Source organism: Parasteatoda tepidariorum, chromosome 2, assembly GCF_043381705.1.
Source record: "Parasteatoda tepidariorum isolate YZ-2023 chromosome 2, CAS_Ptep_4.0, whole genome shotgun sequence".
Lineage (NCBI taxonomy): Eukaryota > Metazoa > Arthropoda > Arachnida > Araneae > Theridiidae > Parasteatoda > Parasteatoda tepidariorum.
Window position 1 is genome coordinate 103,160,283 of NC_092205.1, and position 19,204 is coordinate 103,179,486.

Sequence of the window (19,204 nt, forward strand, 5' to 3'; positions counted from 1 at the left end):
CAAATAGAGAAATTCAAAATTGGAAATAATATTTGCACTTACATTTAAGCAAAGTAAAAAATATGTATATTGATCTTAATCTAAAGATTTTTTAAACCATTAATTATACAATTAAGGGGGAAACTGTGAAAAGTTTTTTTAAATGGAAAGATTGAGTGCTAAAAAATATAATTGTCAAAAATTAGGGGCCTTTACTGTATCCTGCATTTGTATTTTACTTACTATAAGAAAGCATTTGTATAAATTAATGACTTCCCCCATATTATACGTTAGAACTTAATAACTTAAACTATTTACACTCAACATACTGCAGAACTAACAATAGCACCATCAGAGGATATTTTATCGCCAATTTCTTTTCTTTCTTTTTTTTAAATTTCATCAACAAATATGAAGGAATTTGAGAATATACGGGTAAACAAGAGATAGTTGCAAAATACAGGAGCCTTCTTTAAAAACAGGAGACTTGGCTGGTATGTAAGAATAAACCAATGAACTTATCACAAGCACTAAATATTTTTCACAAGTTACTTATAACTGCAAAAATTTCAACAGACAACAACAACTTTTTGTATGCTATTATTCAGATGATACCAATCAATTTCGATACAAAGAGAAAGAGTCTGTCGCATCTAGATAAAAATGGTTTTCTGCCTCTCTTTTCTTCGTAAGCTTATTATTGTAACTTAACTTACTATAACATTTACATGAAAAATACCTGAAAACTTCCAAATGTGAAAACCTGTCCCTTTTCACTTAATAAAACAGTATGGCAGCTACCAGCAGCAACTTGAGTTATAGTTGTTGGCAGATAAGCAGATGGAAGCTTCAATAATGTTGGCTGTCCTCTGTAAAGAGATATTTGAGTCACACATCTTAACATATTAAAGAAAGAAACTGACTTTTAAAAGGACATCAAACAGCAATTTTTAGAGAAGTAATTAATGAAGCATAAAATCTAAAAGATTCCAAGTAAATTATTTCCCTTCCTCATTGATGTCTAATTCCGCACTCATGCCTATTTTTTCTTGAAATTTGAACTTTGTCTCTTTGTATGTTAAAATGCTTTGATACTTTATATTATTTCCTTATCTACAATAGAAAAAATAGAAGACATTCAAGTAAGTAATTTCTACAAGAAGCACAAGGTGGGTCCAAAAACACTTTCTTTTGGGTTACAGATTGTAATAGTTCCAATAATAGTAGAAAAATGAAAAAATGGTGCCAAAATGTGTATATGACTTGTTTTGATTTCTTTAGTCAGTTTATAATATTTAAAATTTTTATTTAAACCACCATTTAGTTAGTTTTTATTTTTTTATACTGTGGTGGTACAGTAGAGAACCATTTATCCGGTATCTAGATAACCGTGAAACCAGAAAACCTGGAAACATTTTGCTCGGTTTTCCCGCTATTTTAAAAAAAGTGGAAATTAGACTCATCCTTGAAGTTGAGTAGAGGAAAATGTGAGGAAGGGAAATTATTTTTTTCCCGTTTGCCCAAAGAAGCGTCATTTCTTCCATGACCTTGAAGATCTTTCGATTGAGAGGAGGCAGGGAAGGGACGAATGCTTTATTTTCTCCATTAGGCCGCCAATCAAACTCAAAGGAATGGCATGCTGATTTCGTTTTCTCTTTGATTTATGAGGAGGTGGGGAAAATGCATTGCATATGCATATCAGTGAATAGAAGATGAAAGAGAAAAATATATTTATCTATTAGACATTGATTAATAAAAATAAAAAATTTTTCTTTGGAATAAATTCTGATTTTTTGGAAGTGCTGTATCATTTGCAAGTTTTTCTTAATGTGGAATCACATCTGCTTTCGTTAAAAATCGTGCTTTTATAAAAAATAAAAGGAGAATTGTTTACAAATTTAAACATACGATTATTTTATAAAGCAGATTGCAGTTTTGTTTTTCTGATTCCATTACGTTTGATTTTTTTTTCTTTTCACGATAAATTTCGTACTAAATAAATTAATTCTTCTTATTCATAAATTTTATCATTAGTTTTTTTTATTTTAATTCTGTTGATCTTGCGTTCAGTTCGATAATTTTCAAGTTAGTGTTGTTTTTATTTAGATTAATAAGTTTTCCTCTTATTTTATTGTCCCCCCGTATAATAAGGTATGAAATATATTGTGTTATTTAATCATTGATTTTGTTTATATTAGTTAATTTAGGAATTGTAATAATTTTTAAAAAATAAATATGAGAATTTCGTATTTTTTAAATTTGTTTTTCTTGTCTAAACTTGCAAATTTTTCTTAATCTTTTAAGTGTTATTTTTCAACCATTTCTTTTTCTTCCTAAATTTAGGAGTGCTTTTCTTTTTTCTCTTACTTTAAAATGTGTTACACTTTTTCCTTGTAATTCGGGTTGGATAAAATATCGATTAACGACACTTTTTGGTCGATCCAGAAAACCAGGAAATTCAGACTTCTGGAATAGCGATGGTCCCGAGCATCCCGGATAATTGGTTCTCAACAGTATCAACGACAAACTAGGTTCAAGAACCAAAGTTTCCACGGTAGAATTTACAACAAACTAGGTTTCAAGGACTAAACTTTTTGTGGTGGAATCAACCACATACTAGGTTTAAGTACCGAAGTTCCTGTGTACTTGTCAGATTCTATACCAAACCTGCAGTTTAACCTGAAACCAACTGAACATAATAAAAATCAATGAAACATGTATGTACACTGTTTCAAAAGTTCATTCTTTTTCATTTTTCTTCATGTTTGACGCCTGGGATCCTGTAATTACGACTATGTTTAAATTTCATCAAAGTTAGGATTAAAATTTGGCACTTCCACTTTATGTTTTTGACGATTGCTACATTTCAAATACTGATAAAACAAAAGCAACTTATCTCGCCAAAATATCATAAAAAGTTTTTTTTTTATCAAAACCCTATTGTTACCATTCATTTAACGTTGTGGGTAAAAAATTAGACTCATAAGAATATATTAAAGATTAGCTTTGAGGAAATATATTTAAGATTGTAAAAAAAAGTAAGGTTTTAACAAAACTCCTGGATCAAGTATTGGGAGAAATTCGGATTCTTGTGGAGGACCTTTTTGATTTAACTAACCCGCATTTGCATTGCATAGAGAGGAAAACCACGAAAAACTCCCATGGTTAGTCAGACAGCAAAGGGACTCTAACTCATGATCCGTCTACAACTGAGGATATTTTACAACAGGATTGTTGTCAGTGTAGCTGTTGCAGAATTCGTATTGACCGCTGGGATTCAAATCCGGTTCACCTCATTGGAAGGAGAAAGCTCTATCCCCTGAGCCACCAAGGCTCAAGATAAATGAAATCAATGACAGGGTTAACTTCCATCAAGACGCAGATAAAGTCCACTTCAATTTCATTTTATAATCTTGTAATGTGGAATAATGTGAGCCAACATGATATGGCAAAACTTTAGTTAAGTTACATTTTCCTACAGTCACGGAGAATAGAATTCAGTTTTGTAGATTTTCCACATTATTAATTATAACATTGATTAATTATGACACTGGAATAGTTACACACATAAATTTTTTCGAAAGAAATTAAAGATAATTTTCAAAAAGATGCATTTCTTACCTTATAAGAAAATCTCCTTGGCCCAGCTGCCCATGTTGATTATTACCAAATGTATAAACGTCCCCATTGCGAAGCAGCAGAACTGATTGAAGAAAAAAATGAATAAAAATTGCAATGCTTACATATAAAAGGATTCATATTTTACAATAGCTAAATTGCTTGTAAGATTTTAAAAAAAACAACCTAAAAGTTAGTTTATGCAGATAAATAACTAAGACATAAATAATCTATGTTTAAAACTAACGATTTCCTGATTGAACTTCAGTAATAGAAGGTATATAACTGACTGTATATTATTAGTTTAAGTAAATACTAAAAAACATTTACTATTGGGAATCTAGCAAGGATTTAGAAGAATTTCCAACTTTATTATTTCTTTTGAGAAAGTATTTTATAGACTAAAAACAAAGAATAAAGAGAGGAGACGTTCAGCTATTCAAATACGTAACCAGTGAGAGAAGTTGCTCCATACAAAATTAGAAGAACAAGCAACATGGTGCACAGCCAAATCTTTCAACAAAAAATAAGTACCTTTTAAGTATTTTTTAAGCACTTAAAAAATATTTTTAAACATTATACCCATTAACAAAATGCAAAATAATTTTCAAAGACTTTACATGATCATGTTAAAATAACTAGTTCCTGACAATGAACTCTTTTTTTAAAAAATTATATTAGCCACCATAAAGAGATAGAGAGATTTTTCGGTTCAACTTCAGAGGGAGGAAAATGAAGCTGGAAATTGAGAATCTCTTGCAAAATGCAGCCGGGTTGCACATAATTCCAACTGAATCTAGCTTAGTATATCAGTGTTTTCACTACAGCGCGAGAATGCGAGAATCTCGTATATTTTTTTCTTTTCTCGCATCAAAAAATGATTAGCGCGAGAAATTCGCGAATTCTATATATCAATTTCAAAATTCACGCATTTCTCGTATTTTGGAAAAAGCTTCAAATTACTCCATTTAGAATAAAATCCGCTTCACTTTTCTTCCTGAATCTTTCATTATTTCTCTGCAACCACGTGCTTACCCTAGGTAAGGTTTCTTCATGTAAGACGTTCAAATTTTTCATGTGCTAATGTAAAATGGACAAATACCTTGTAAAGGCAAAATCTTCTATGATGATGCACCAAAAATATTCAATGCTTTAAAAAATAGAAGACGCTAAAAATGTATTATAATTAAGGAAATGATTTTTTTTCCAAGAGTTTTTGTGTTTTTTTAGTTTATAGAAATCTCACTTAACTTTTTGAAATCCCACCCATTTTTTGTCTATGATAAAAACACTGGTATATGCACATGCAGATCTGCAAGTATTTCATCAAATCTATAAAATGATTGGCGCTTTCATACGCTAAGGACTGACGGTAGGCCGAAATGGATTGTGATTAAATGAATTGTGAAAACATTAAATAGAACAATGTTAAAAGCATGCTTTTACACAATAAGTGGCGAGAATCGACACCATAAAAAAAATCTCATTTTTTAAAAGAGTACTTTTTAAAAGTACCTAATGAAAAAGCACCTTTCAGGGCTCTTAAAAAAGGAATATCAAAAGTAAGCATCTTTAGGCACTTTTTAAAAACGCTATGCACCATGTCCGATCACAGATCTGCTCAGATATTTTGTGAAAGGTCCTATTTGTGTAAAATTGTAAAAAAATTACTCATAATTTGTAAGAGTCACATTGTTTCAACCAGGGTCCTACTTTGGTAAATTTGCACAAATAAGGTCCGGTCATTGTGAAAATTACAAAAATCACTTGCGAGGAATTTTCTAAATTGTAAATAGATACAAGATTATACTTAACACTGTAAAACTATAATAATAAAAAAATTAAATTTTCAAAAATAAACGTCAATTGTTGAAACTAAACTAGAGCTGTAACATACAAATATTCGATATTCAGCCTCTACAGCTCAAATGCTAAATATTCACTTTAGACGAACATTGAAAACAAAATCACTTACATTTTTAATAATTTCATTCAATGTATTTTAAAAAACAACTCTTATGGATCACTTTTAATGTGTTACATATTAAGTAAACTTAAAGATTTCTTAAATTTATAATATTTTATTTAAAAAACTTATAATATATAGTTTTTAATAAAATATTCTGTTAATTAATTTTATGAATAAATGTAAATTAAAAAGTTATTTATTTACTAAAAGAGAACAAAAATTATGATTTATGTACACACATGATGCTTGTAGAAGCAGACAATTTCTCAGAATACTGCAATTTATAAATTTCATATTTGATTTGAAAGGAAATAAGCTACAAAATTACAATTGACAACAGAATGACTCCTGAAATGAAAAACCAACTCTATCTGGCAAATAGGGCTGTCTATTATCAAATCTAGGTTTATTTTTAGAAAAACAAAATTCTTAATCTAGAAAACTCTTGTCAGGCCAGTTTTGAAGCTTAGACAATGACAAAACTGGAGAAAAATTTTATTGCACTATTTGAGAGAAAGATTTTGCAGAGTATACTTGGTGGTGTAAATGAAAACAATAACAGGAGAAGGAGATTCAACTTTGAACTGTACAAGATTTATAAACCACCCTTTATTATTAAATACACAAAAATAAATAGAATGAATTGGATTTGCCCATGTGATTCGAATGAGTGATGACAATACAATAATAAAGATGCTGCTTTTTAAGCCCACTAGAGAAAAAGCCCTGGCTGAAAGCGTGAAAAGCTGTGGTTGAGATTGGCTGACTCAGTGACGTTTGATTTTCCTTCAATTAATGAAAAGAATTGGAGACCAAAGATAAATCAGAAATCATTGTGGAGAAATCTTCAGAGGAAGGCATTGGCCCACATTGGACAGTCTGGAGGCCAACTATGATGATGATGATGAAGCTACATAATATTAAAATAAAAAATAGCACGATAGGCAAATTTGCAAAATAAAGGAAATAAACAAAATGTGAGAGTCGTACAATGTAACGCCGTAAAACACAAGAGCAGTCTAACCTTTAAGTGATGAAAATAATTTTTATCCAGAGAAAAGCTTAACTTTCATTCTCTCCTTCTACACGCAAAGCCAGAACACGGATCACTGACGTCATCCGCTTCTACGTGGTGGGAAGAGTGGAATGGATGGCAGATGAGGAGAGATGTAAGAAAGGGCGCGGGCCAAAACCTCACAAAAACTTCGCGGTTATTTTAAATATGTCTTTCTTTTTTTCAGGAAGGGTTAATTCAATTCACAAAGCATTAACTATAAAAAAAAATTGTGAAGGGTCCATTTTAAATTAAAATATTTTGTAAAGGGTTCGTAAACAGAACCAAATATCTTTTAAACAGAACCTTGCTATGTATATTTCTTGACTAAAAACACTGATTAACACCAGATAGATTAGAAGTAAACAAAAAAATAATAAGGCCACATCTGCCAAAATTTGAGAAATAAAATAAGGGAGATTTTACTAGCGACATGTTTTTTTTAGGCCACGAGTAAAGTTTTGATACATCATGCAAGTCAAAGAGAAATTCAAAATTGAAAATTAATATAAGCATTTACATTTAGTAAAGTAAAAAATATGTATAATAAATCTTAATCTAAAGAAAATTTTTGTTAAATAATTATTTGGCATTTATAATCACTTAAACTATTAGCACTTAACATACTGCAGTATTGGCAATAGCACTATTTGTTGCGGAATAAGAAGTATTTTGCCATCAGCAGATATTTTGTCAATTTTTTTATTTTTTATTATTATTTCTCCCACTAATACAGAAAAATTTGAGAATATAAGGGTAAACAGGAGATGGTCATAAAATACAGGATCCTTCATTAAAAATCGGAGGCATGGCAGGTATGGGGTGATATAAATTTACACTTTAAAACAAATGTCCACCTTCTTAAAATAGTTTTATCAATAAGAATTGGTAAGCACTTCAATCCATTGGAAATGATAAGAAAACAATATTGCATTCTTCAAATGATTTGAGGAGAATAATAGATAATGTTTTACCATTATGGTGAAGTCCACAAGCAACTTGTATGACAGGCACTTCTGTAGGAAGATGTAATTGAGCAGGAGGTAATACTGTCAACTTTATGGTTTCCTTTTCTTGATCACTACCAGCAACATCATCTAAATAAATAAATGCAGATAAATTAAGCAACATTTGTGCTTCTTAAATGTTTCATTTAAATATAGTAACATCTAAAGATTATCATGAATGTTTCTGCAAAAAAAAAAATTAAGGAAAAATAAGAGATAATTTTTTTAATTTAAAATTTATGAAATACTTATTGTACTCAAAAAGGAAATAACTTTGAAGTTGAAGCTGCATTTTTAAAAATATATTTCAGAAAAAAAAATCATGAGCATAAAAAATACAATTAAATGTTATAGTGTTAAAAGAAAAGAAAAATGCCAGGAAAAACATAAACAATAAGACGTGACTCATTCAAAAAAGTATTGTTTAAATTTAATAACAAAATATTGACTATGTACTTGTTTATACATGCCTAAAAAAATGTAGAGAATCTTCATTCAAGTAGTTAAATTCCTGTCTTGAAACCTGACTCAACAATTTTCAGTAATAAATGAGAAAATTGTTCATTAGCAAACAGGGAGATGGAGTTTTCTGATCAATTATTAATTCCAATCTTTGGTTATTCAAATTATGCTCACTTTTTGCCAGGGTTCACACTCAATCTTTTAAAAAAAATTCAAGGACTTTTCAATGACTTTCAAGGACCTAAAATCAAATTTTTCAAGGACCTATTCGATATTATTGTTATACGCTAAAGTACAAGTCAACCAGATTTTACAATTACGTAGAAGCAGAAATTTTATATTTTTAAATCATAATGCTTATTTGACAACAACAAAAAATTATTTATTAAATTTATCAGCTAATAATCTGAATGGTTGATAGTTACATTGCTGTTTCAAATAACTTTAAAAAATTCCAATTGGCACAGGATACTAGACAACATTTAAAACTAGCATCAGTGAAACTTTTCATGACAAATGAATTAGAATTAATGAAACTGAATGAATGAGTAATGCATATTACATTAAAAAAGCATAGTAAATAATTGATAAAGTTTGTGTAATTGCATAGTTTTTAAAATATAAATACTTTTTTTTATATGTTAGATCAAATTTTAGGTTACAGGAAATGTATATAATTAGATAAATTATCAAAATAAATCTATTTAACATATCTGTTTCAATTTTAATAACAAATTTTCTATGTTCTTACTTAAGAATATCAGTAATGTATTTTGAACATAATAAAATCTATTGTAGAACAATATTTTACAGATAACTAAGACTTACCAAGCTTTATTTTCTTAAAAATATATCCATAAAATGTAAATTTTGTGAATATGCCTAATTTTCACAAATTGCAAGGTGCTTAATATAGGACAGATATGTGATTCTAAAATCATTTTGATGAGAATTGTGAGTGGTAATTCTTAAATCTCTCTTTTATGAATCGCAATGCGTGATTTGTAAACTACTAGAATAAGAATCGTGAGGCATGATTGATAAATAACTTTAATGTGAATCATGATGTGATTTATAAAATACCTTAATATAAATCCTGATGAGTAATTTGCAAATCACTTTAACGTAATATTCGATATGTGATTCATTGATCACTTTCAGTTAAACCACAATTCGTAGAACATTTTATGTGAATTTCTGATCTATAAATCAAGAATCAGTTTAATGTGAATCACGATGTTTATTCATAATCAATGAAACCTGTAGGACTAAACTTTATTTATTAGCAGTAAAAACTGAATGTAAAAATTTGATTGTAAATGATACAAAATTAATTATCCTTCATACATAAATTAAAAGAACAAATCGGACAACAATATTAACCTGTCGTAATAATGAAGTCAACACATTTAACATGTTTCTAAATCAATTAAACCCTATATATAATTCGCAAAACTATGACTAAAAAACCTAAAATTTGCTAGAAATTTCAGCTTTCAAAACATCAGAGATATGAACAACAATTTGGGCTGAAAAATCTAGGAGAGAAAAGTTTTGCATCTTCTTTAACCCCTTTTCACTTCAAGCATTAAAAATTGCATAATTAGAATTTCGATAATTTTCCTTTGAATTTATATTTTTTTTTCATTACTTTTTTGCAAGAAAAATTAGTAGTATTATAAATTCTAAAAAATCAAGTACTTTTCGAGTACCCTATGGCAGAATTCAAGGACTTTCTGGGGCCCTGATTTTTTTCAACCAAATTCAAGGACTTTCAAGGTTTTTCAAGTACCGTGGGAACCCTGTTTGCCAATACATTTAAAATTTGCATTTAAAAAATAATAACACGTGGCAGAGTTAATTGAAATGATAAAAATCATGTCTTTCCAAAAAAATTAACATTCTAAAACAATAAAGTTTATATGAAAGCTTTTTCCCTGTACTTACTGAAATCTTTTGGAAAGCTCAATTAATTAATATACTAGTTAAGAAGAAAAACCTATCTTTGTTGTTGCTTATTTCACGGCATCTGTATACATAAGTTTGTTTTACTATATCATCTCTTTAATGTTCTTTTGTTTTTAAACTATCCTTATTTATTGGTCATTAGAGTTAGAAAAATTATTTTTCGTCAAGTTTATTATACGTTCACTAAAGATTCATAGAAACGAAGATTTCATCCAATAGTAGTACTGTTTTGTTTTTAAAATTGCAGCTTCCAGGATAAGACCAGTACCCCTATTGTGAGTCTATGATTTGCACAAGAAAGCTGCAGTGCAGCAGAAGAAAAAACAACAACAAAGGGTTTACAGGCACCAGGACAACATTTATTGTAAGCCCCTTCTTCAAAGCGCAAGTAAGCCTTATTTCCTGCTGTTCTGTGAGCTATATTGGACTATGTTTATTAGTTTTAATTGCTGCAAAAACTTAGAGAAAAAAAAGGAACAGCTGAACATACTTAAATAATGCTATAACTAGTAAATGAGATTGCTTAGTATAGCTGAAATATCATTCCTAAATACCTTTCAGATTGCGCTTTAAGTGGTCAGCATTTTTTAAAAGACAAAAATACAAAGCAAAATTCCTTGTATTTTCCCAGTTTCTAAGGAAAAATTCACTGCGTTTTCCCAGTTATTTCAAGTGATTTTTTAATTCCTCGCAAAGCAGCAACCCTGTGTACTCAACTAAACAATAAATAAACCCGACAGCTTCTAGGTCAAACAGTTTAGCCTTCAAATCTCAGCTACCCGATATTACCTAGAATTTCCTACATTCACTGAAATTTTTTGGAAAGTTTCATTAATATATGTTTGTATATATTTATATTCATTTTGACATCTCACAACTGATGAATAACTTTTACAGGTGAAGACAGTTGATGTTTGACAATAAATTATACAAATTGTGAACATATTAGCAACTTTCCAACAAAGAATATAAACAAATACATGAATGACTCAGGATAGCCACAAATACACAAAAAAAACATTATTCCAGATTAATATACTCAATTTCAGCAGCTAATTTTCCATTTACGCATTTATTTTTTGTGTATATAAAATATATTACAAAACACTTATATTTGATAGAAGAATTGAAAAAAAAATTATTGCTACAGAAATATTTTTGGAAAAAATATTGGACTTTTAGATACCTTAAACTAATTAATTTTTTCTGGCTTTTTTTGGTATTTTAATTAAATTCTTTAACATTTCTTTAATTTTTTTGGATGTAATTCCTTTGTTAAATTATATCTAAAATTTATGTTTAAAATTAATATCTTAACAAAATCTTAAACAAAATAAATGTGTAGATAAAAATTGTAAATTAGCTAATGTTAATCTTATGCTGGATGATAAAGGTATTCTGAGAGTGAAAACTAGATTAATTAATTCATCTTTAGATGTGTATGAAAAATGTCCTATTGTTCTTTCTAACGATTACTTTGCAAAATTAATTGTTTATGATTGTCATGAAAAAGTATTACATAATGGTGTTCATGAAACTTTAATTCAAGTAAGAAGTAAGTTTTGGATTTTAAAAGGGAGACAATTTGTTAAATCTATTTTGTATAATTGTAGAATTTGTAAAAAATTTACAGCTAAAGGGGGTAAAGAAATTATTTCACCTTTACCTATTGATAGAGTAGAGAAATTTCAACTATTTGAGATTACTGGTATTGATTTTGCAGGGCCATTGTATTTAAAAGATAATACTAAATTGTATATACGTTTATTTACATGTGCTGTTACTCGTAATATTCATTTAGAATTAATATCTAATTTAAGCACTGAATGTTTTTTGCTATCATTAAGACGATTTTTTGCCCCTAGTGGTATTAGTAAAGTTATATCCTCTGATAATGCTAAAACTTTTAAGTCTGCCGATAAAGAACTTAAGTATTTGTATAAAATGTGTAAAAATGATGAAGTGTGTAACTTCTTAGAGAAACATCAATTGGAATGGAAATTCATTGTAGAAGGTGCCCCATGGAGGGGAGGCTTTTGGGAAAGGCTTGTTCGATCTGTTAAAAATTGCTTAAAAAAAGTTTTGGGTAAAATTTCTCTTTGTTATGAAGAATTAATTACTGTATTAACTGAAGTAGAATCGGTTATTAACGCGAGGCCATTAACTTATGTTTACAATGATTTACATGAGCCTGACCCCTTAACTCCTTCACATTTTACTGTTGGGTCACGTTTTAACTACTTTACCTTCTCCAAATAATCTTAATTTAATGTCAAATAAAGTGGAATCAATCAAAAAGTGGAATTAATCAAAAAGTGGAAATATGGATTACTATTGTTGGATCATTTTTGGAAAAGATTTTTTAAGGAATATTTATTAGAGTTAAGATCTGTTATGTTTTCTAAACAATCAAAAAATCTGAATACTTATAAAGTTGATGATGCTGTTCTCGTGAGAGAAGATAATGTTAAGCGCCATAATTGGAAGTTAGGAAGAATTAAAAGTTTGTTTACAGGTAGAGATGGAAAAATTAGATCATGTGAGATTTAATTGGAAAACAATGTTGTAAAAAGACCCATTGAAAGACTGTATAACCTAGAAGTGCAATAAATATTTAATGCATCCAATAAATGGATGCATGGTGGGGAGTGTTAAATTATATCTAAAATTTATGTTCAAAATTAATATCAATAGATGGCGCTGTGCCAATTATTTACTTTCTCATATTTGTTATATTTTTATTCCCTCTTGTGCTGTCCATATGAAATAAACGTTGTGTTCGTTTCTCTGGAGTCATCATTATTTTGTGTATCCAAGTATCTTTAGAGTACAAATTTTAATATGGTGCCGAAATCCCTGGAATAGGGTATTTTTATGGAATTGAAAATTTTAAGAAGAATACTTGGATAAATTAATTTAGGACTATGGCTACGAAAGAATTGTTAGGGAATCAAAAAATGAAACGAACTGTGGTAAGACAGCTAACTACGAAATTAATAACGAAAATTGAAGCGAGTTTGGCAGATGATTCGCAGGATGCTGAAAAAGCAGAACTTTTAATGGATTTAAGTGAGCAATTAAATGCAAAAATGATAGAATGAAACAATTGTATGAAAAACTGGAATACACTGTTGGTGAACAGGAGTTCGAAAACGAAATAACCACCTGCCAAGAATATCAAGAAAAATAAGTGACATGGAAAGGTAGGATTCAGAGATTTTTTAAATCGATGTTCTTCTAATTCTAAAATAAATATCGAAAGTGATAGAAACGAAACTGTTGTTGCTAAAACTGAATCAAAAATAATGAACCTACCTCGTCTGCAGATAGGAACATTTTACGGAGATTCTACCAAGTGGTTGGATTTTTATAATCAATTTGAAACAGCTATTCATAATAACGAATTACGAAAGACTGAAAAATTTGCATATCTGAAATCCTTGCTTGGGGGAAACGCTCTCGCATCTATATCTGGATTTGCCATTAGTGATCAGAATTATGATTCCTCTATCGAGATTCAGAAAGATCATGCACATTTACATTTTCCGATCTCTTTGTCAAATAAAGTTAAATATTAAAATATACAACATATCAAATATGCCCTTAAATAAAACATAATACTCAGTTTTTTTTATACTAAAGAACAGTATTACGCGATTTTATAAACTGCATTAACTTTATTATCTCTAAAACAAATTGAAATTGATAAATTAGTTGACTTTTAGTTCTATTGAAAATTAATTTTTATTTGTAAAATAGTAAATACCTGAGTACAGATTTTTGCATTTTATGCTATTTGTATTTCAAAATTATTGTTAAATCTTATTGCTCTGTTACAGATGTTATATTTAGTAGGTGAGTTTAATAATAAAATAAATGATCGATTTAACACAAAATTCTATAGATTCAATTCACTTTAAAATCTTCTGTAATAATGTGCGTTTATGTTAACCACAGATTAAACATTTTTTTTTTTTATTATTATTGATCAATAATGAATTACCCATAATTGGAGGTGAACTTTTTTCTGGAACATCACTCCTAAGCTTATTTAATCCAGCTAAACCAGATCTCATGGCTTTCACAGACTGTATCATTTGCTTTCGACGCTGCCTCACTCTGTACTCTTCAATTCGGCGACGCAACCTGTCTTCCAATCGAACCCCTGCACGACCTGTAAATGATGTGGAATTTTAATACTTCCAAATAACTCATAACTAAATACAGTGTGCAAGAAAGTAAGCTAAAATGCAATTATATTGAACGTGCAATTTTTTAAAACTATAACATCATTTGGAGTATTGCAAACCATTCATCATAGTTTTCATTGCATACATATATGAGCATTACATGTTTATTTAAAAAAATTGAAAACAAAAAAAAGAGTTGTCAAGGTTTAGGACAGAATGGATTAATCCACAGTTTAAACTAGCGTTTAAACCATCCTGTTCAGAACTGTCTTAAACTGTCAAAAAACACTTTTATTCAAATTTTTTCACAATTTAAAACAAATATTATGAGCAATACAGGGTTAATTTTTGAACAAGAAACAAATTGAAGAAAATTGTTCGTTTTATTAAAAAAGTTTATTATTATTTTTAATATTGCATTACTTATCCTTATGCAAAAACATAATTTAACAGTATTAAAAGCATGTTAATTCATATTTAAAGGATAAGGTATTCTGTTTTGTTGTTCAATGAATTGTGGAGCTTCAAAAGTAATAAACCTTTTCCTATAATATTATTTTCCTTTAATAAGTTAAAGCAGATTCTATAAAATTGATCGAATTATTATTAATATATGTAATTATTATAAGTGCAATGGCTATGCCAATAGAATTTTAAGGTTATAGAAGTTCAAGGTTTTGGACACATTAAGACAGTAAAACCCAATTGTCTTGTCCAAAACCCCAACCCTGAAATAAAAGTTCAACTTATATGCATTTAAATTTATGTATGAATATACTTTCAGTTTAACTTGTTTTGATTCAACTTGTATTAATTTTAATTTACATAAAATCGATTACTTTTAATCTTAATTTTATAAGCATGCATATACACTATTCATAAACATTTGTGTAACAATCTAGAATGGCACTTAAAAGTTCTTTGTTTTATCTCCATTTCAAAAGTTACAAATATTTACGTAATTTGCACAGTCTATGAAATGAATATCTTATTTATGAATCTAGGCAGAATAGGTTTATTCAATTTATCAGTAGAGAATATTTATCAGTAGAGAGAGTTTTCTATGAAATATTGAAGGGTTAAGTAATTGGTCTGAAACAAAAATTAAAAATAGAACTTTTTAAGGATTCTAAGAACACATATAACAACCTACAGTTAAGCTTTTAAGAATGTGACTCTTTAATTTGCAATTAAGACTGCTATAATCACCCAATCAAAACGAAAATAAAATGATTAAGAAAAATAATAATAATAAATAAAATAATGAAAAAATAGTTCTTATAGGAAATGAATAGGGTGAAAAAACTTCTCAAAGTTCAATGGTGAAATAAAAATAAAAGCAGGATAGATATTGCTTTCTACACACGATATATTCTCCTCTGTACATTCAATAACTTTCTAATTCAATAACATGCAAAGAGAAACTGAAATAGATGAACTATATTTAATAAATGGAAAAAAGTGGTAAAAACTGATTTTTAGTAATAACAATTTAGTTTCAGAGCTTAATAAGATACTTAATGGTCTCACCACATCGAACATCAAACACAATAATGTCAGTCTGTTTATTGTCCACCAGACCTCCAGCAACTAGCTGACCCCAGGCAGCAGCTACATCAACATCCTGGTCATTCTCTCTGGCACATGCTCTACAGCAACCACACTCTAAGCAGCCTGAATCACCTGCACCACAACCACAAGGCCTAGAAAAATATCAGGTTTCTTTGAGATTAAATCCTATCTTTAGAAATAGTAATAATAGGAATCAGTATTTGGTTTAAGATCATAGAAACAAAACTATAAAGTGAATACAGCAAAGAACCGATTATCCAGTTTTCTGAATCGCTACAAAAAGCTATTTTTTTATTGTCAAACCCAACTAAAAATAATATCTTAGAAATTATTTTAAAAAGAAGAAAAAAACGATAAAGTAATACACATAAGTTTAATAAGATAAAAAGGGGAAAAAAATAATGAAATAAAAATATATACAGGTTTAATATAAAATGAACAAAAAAGGTAAGATGGAAAAAAAAAAGAGGGTGGGCTCCATCTTCTTCGTCGCTTTCTTCTACTTCGCTGTTGTCTGCATCAGGACTCAAAACCATCCACTCCATTTTTTACTTCATTATTAACAATGAAAATGGAAAAATCACGAGCATTTTTCCCCTCCTCCGTACAAGAAAGACAACGTTTGAATAGATTTCTGGATGGGGAAAAAAAAATTTGAAAATTTCTGGAAAAAAGGAAAAACAATTTTTTTTCAGCATTGTTCTTTATTATTCTCAAATGAGAAGAGAAAAATCAGGTGTGTTTCTTTCCCCTCCTATGCACAAGAAAGACATCATTTGAATATAATTCTAGATGGAAAAAAAAAATCTTCAGAAAATTTCTGGAGAAAAAAGAAAACACAATTTCTTACTTCGTTATTTTTTGTTATTATCGAATCGAAAGAGAAAAATCACGAGCGTTTCATTCCCCTCCCATGCCTGAGGAGAAAGATATCCTTTGAATATAATTCTGGAGGGGAAAAAAATTTCTAAAATTTCTGCAGCAAAGAAATTAAAGATTTTTTACTTCCGAAAGGAAAAATCTTTCAGCAAAAAACTCTCAAAAGTTCTGCAACAATATTGCCATGATTCTGGCATGCAATTACTATCTAGAAGCGTTTAACTTGGGTTTTAACATTTTGCTAAAACATTAATCGAAATCTGAAGGAAAACCACGTGTATCACAATCTTTTTCCTCATTAAGATGAGCGATTTTATTTCTCCTCCACTCCAGTTAAACACAAATTAGCAAGCCCACACAGATGCTGACAATAAAAAGAATTTATGTTCTACCAAGTTCTGCCCTCTCTTCACACCCCATTCAAAATGAATGAATTGAAGAACAGGTGCAGTTACAATACTTGACCTTGAGTCATTAATCCTGTTTCTTTGCTGTCACTATGTTAAGGGGGGGGAACAGAAATGTCAGATAATTTTTAAAAAAATAAGAAAAAGTAGAAAAGAACAGAAAAAAAGAAGGGGTACAGAGATAATAGGAAAAATAGGAGTTCTGCAGTCCCTGTAGGGAGTACTTTAAGAGATTTTTAAGAATCAAAGAAGACAAATAAAATTAATTGCTTTTTACTCTCCTGGACTAAGCAATTAACAGACATGATGACTCCTATTGTGAGAAGCTGGTAGTAATGACCCCCCTAGTTGCCAGATGATAAGAAAACAGGTGTTCAATGAGTCACTGAACTATGATTGAAAAGAAACAACTAAGGGGGTAATGAAGGGAATGATATTTAGTACAAGACTTTTACTTCTCTTGACAGTGTAGGGAACTAATGATTATTTTTAAAATGATGAAAAAGTAAACATCTTTTAAAAAAGAAAGAAAAATTCTAAAATCTTATGAGGAAAAAAAAATGGTGGGAAAATTTATCAAATTTCTTTCCGGCATTCTGGTTTTCTGATTTCCGGATAAGAAGTTCTGTACTGTACCATATCTGTCAACATTTCAAAATAAAAATAAGTGAAATTATTTCATTTAAAAAAGTCAAGCTTAAAAGAGAAATGCACTGAAAATGCAGTCTTTCTGTTACTTCTCTTCGTCAATGTGAAATGTGTTTGTTTTTTCCAAGTTTAATAAATTATTTTCCTTTCAACGAGACTTCAGTTTCGTTTAAATGAAAGTAGGTATTTATTCACATTTATATTCTTGAGGCTATTTCAGCTGTCCAGGTTATGTGTTGCATATTAGATATAGCCGTAATTTATCAATGTCTTCATGAATTTCAAAAGTGCATTACTCTGGAGTTAGTCGGTATTTCTCATTATCAACTTCTTATAGAGAATATTTAAGATAGAGTGATTCCTGCCCGACGTTTGCAAAGTGAATCGCCAGTTTTAGACTGCAGCTCATTAGATTTCACTTCAAGAGTTATCGCTCGTTAAAGTTGCTTTTTCTTGTTATTACAATTTAAAATATGACGCTTCTAATGAATTTTCACTGGTAGGCATAGTAAATCAAACACATTTTTTATAAAAAAGATCTTTAGTTTGGAGTCTGAATCACTATAAGCAAATTTAATCTAGGAGAACTCTAGAACTCTTACACATGGACGTATGCTGCTCAATGCCTCACATGGTAGAAGTCAGAACTTTCTTTCTGTTACAGACTTTACTGTTTTTTCCATTAAGAAGAAATCTGATGTTTTTAATTATTTTGTAAGATTTCAAAACTTTAAAATTGAAAATGTTACTACTGATAATGGCAGATGCGTTAACTAGTCCGGCAATAAAATTTTGTAGAGTTTATCGGATAGTGTGACCTTTCTGATGAAAAACGTCTAATTTTTAGTAAAATTTTGCGAGTGCGGCCAAAATCCCAGGGGGCTCTTTGAAATTAGGTTAGATTAATAAGTCCCGGGTTTATCTCCTAAAAAATGCTTTTAAAAATCTAAATTATCTTTTATTAAAAGTCTTATATAAGTTACAGCTTAAAGAGAGAAATCTCCTTGATTGCCCCAGAAGCAAAGCCATGGCTGCCTTTTATATAACTGCTATGCACAATTGTTCCTATTGCCCAATTTTATCGATTCCAGATATTGCAGCCTAATGCAGAATTCTGAGTGCAGTTATCCAACTATTAATCAGGGTGTGTTGCCAAATTTTTCAACAAAAAATTAGCACCTTTTAAGTACTTTTTAAGCACTCAAAAAATATTTTAAGAACTAAATACATTAACAAAATGCAAAATAATTTTCAAAGACTTTACATGATCATGATAAAATAACTAGTTTTTGTCAAAGAGCTCTTTTGTTAGTTATATTAGCCACTATAAAACGATCAAGAGATTTTTCGGTTCGATTTCAATAGGTGGAAAATAAAGCTTGAAATTGAGAACATCTTGCAAAATGCAACAGAGTTTCACAGGAGAGTGCAAGAATCGCACCGAACCGAGC

General features: G+C 29.4%; 1 protein-coding gene across 2 annotated transcripts in view; it reads right to left on the reverse strand.

Moving 5' to 3' along the window:
* LOC107440653 (E3 ubiquitin-protein ligase MYCBP2) overlaps nt 1–19,204 on the reverse strand; it is a 162,622-nt gene that overhangs the window by 108,450 nt on the left and 34,968 nt on the right. For both annotated transcript variants that reach the window (XM_043049991.2, XM_071178081.1), the window contains exons 17-21: nt 15,778–15,950; nt 14,061–14,231; nt 7,595–7,717; nt 3,601–3,682; nt 719–848 (exon numbers count right to left, since the gene is read on the reverse strand). In XM_043049991.2, the coding sequence (XP_042905925.1) occupies nt 719–848; nt 3,601–3,682; nt 7,595–7,717; nt 14,061–14,231; nt 15,778–15,950 (679 nt within the window). The remainder of the gene's footprint in view (nt 1–718; nt 849–3,600; nt 3,683–7,594; nt 7,718–14,060; nt 14,232–15,777; nt 15,951–19,204) is intronic.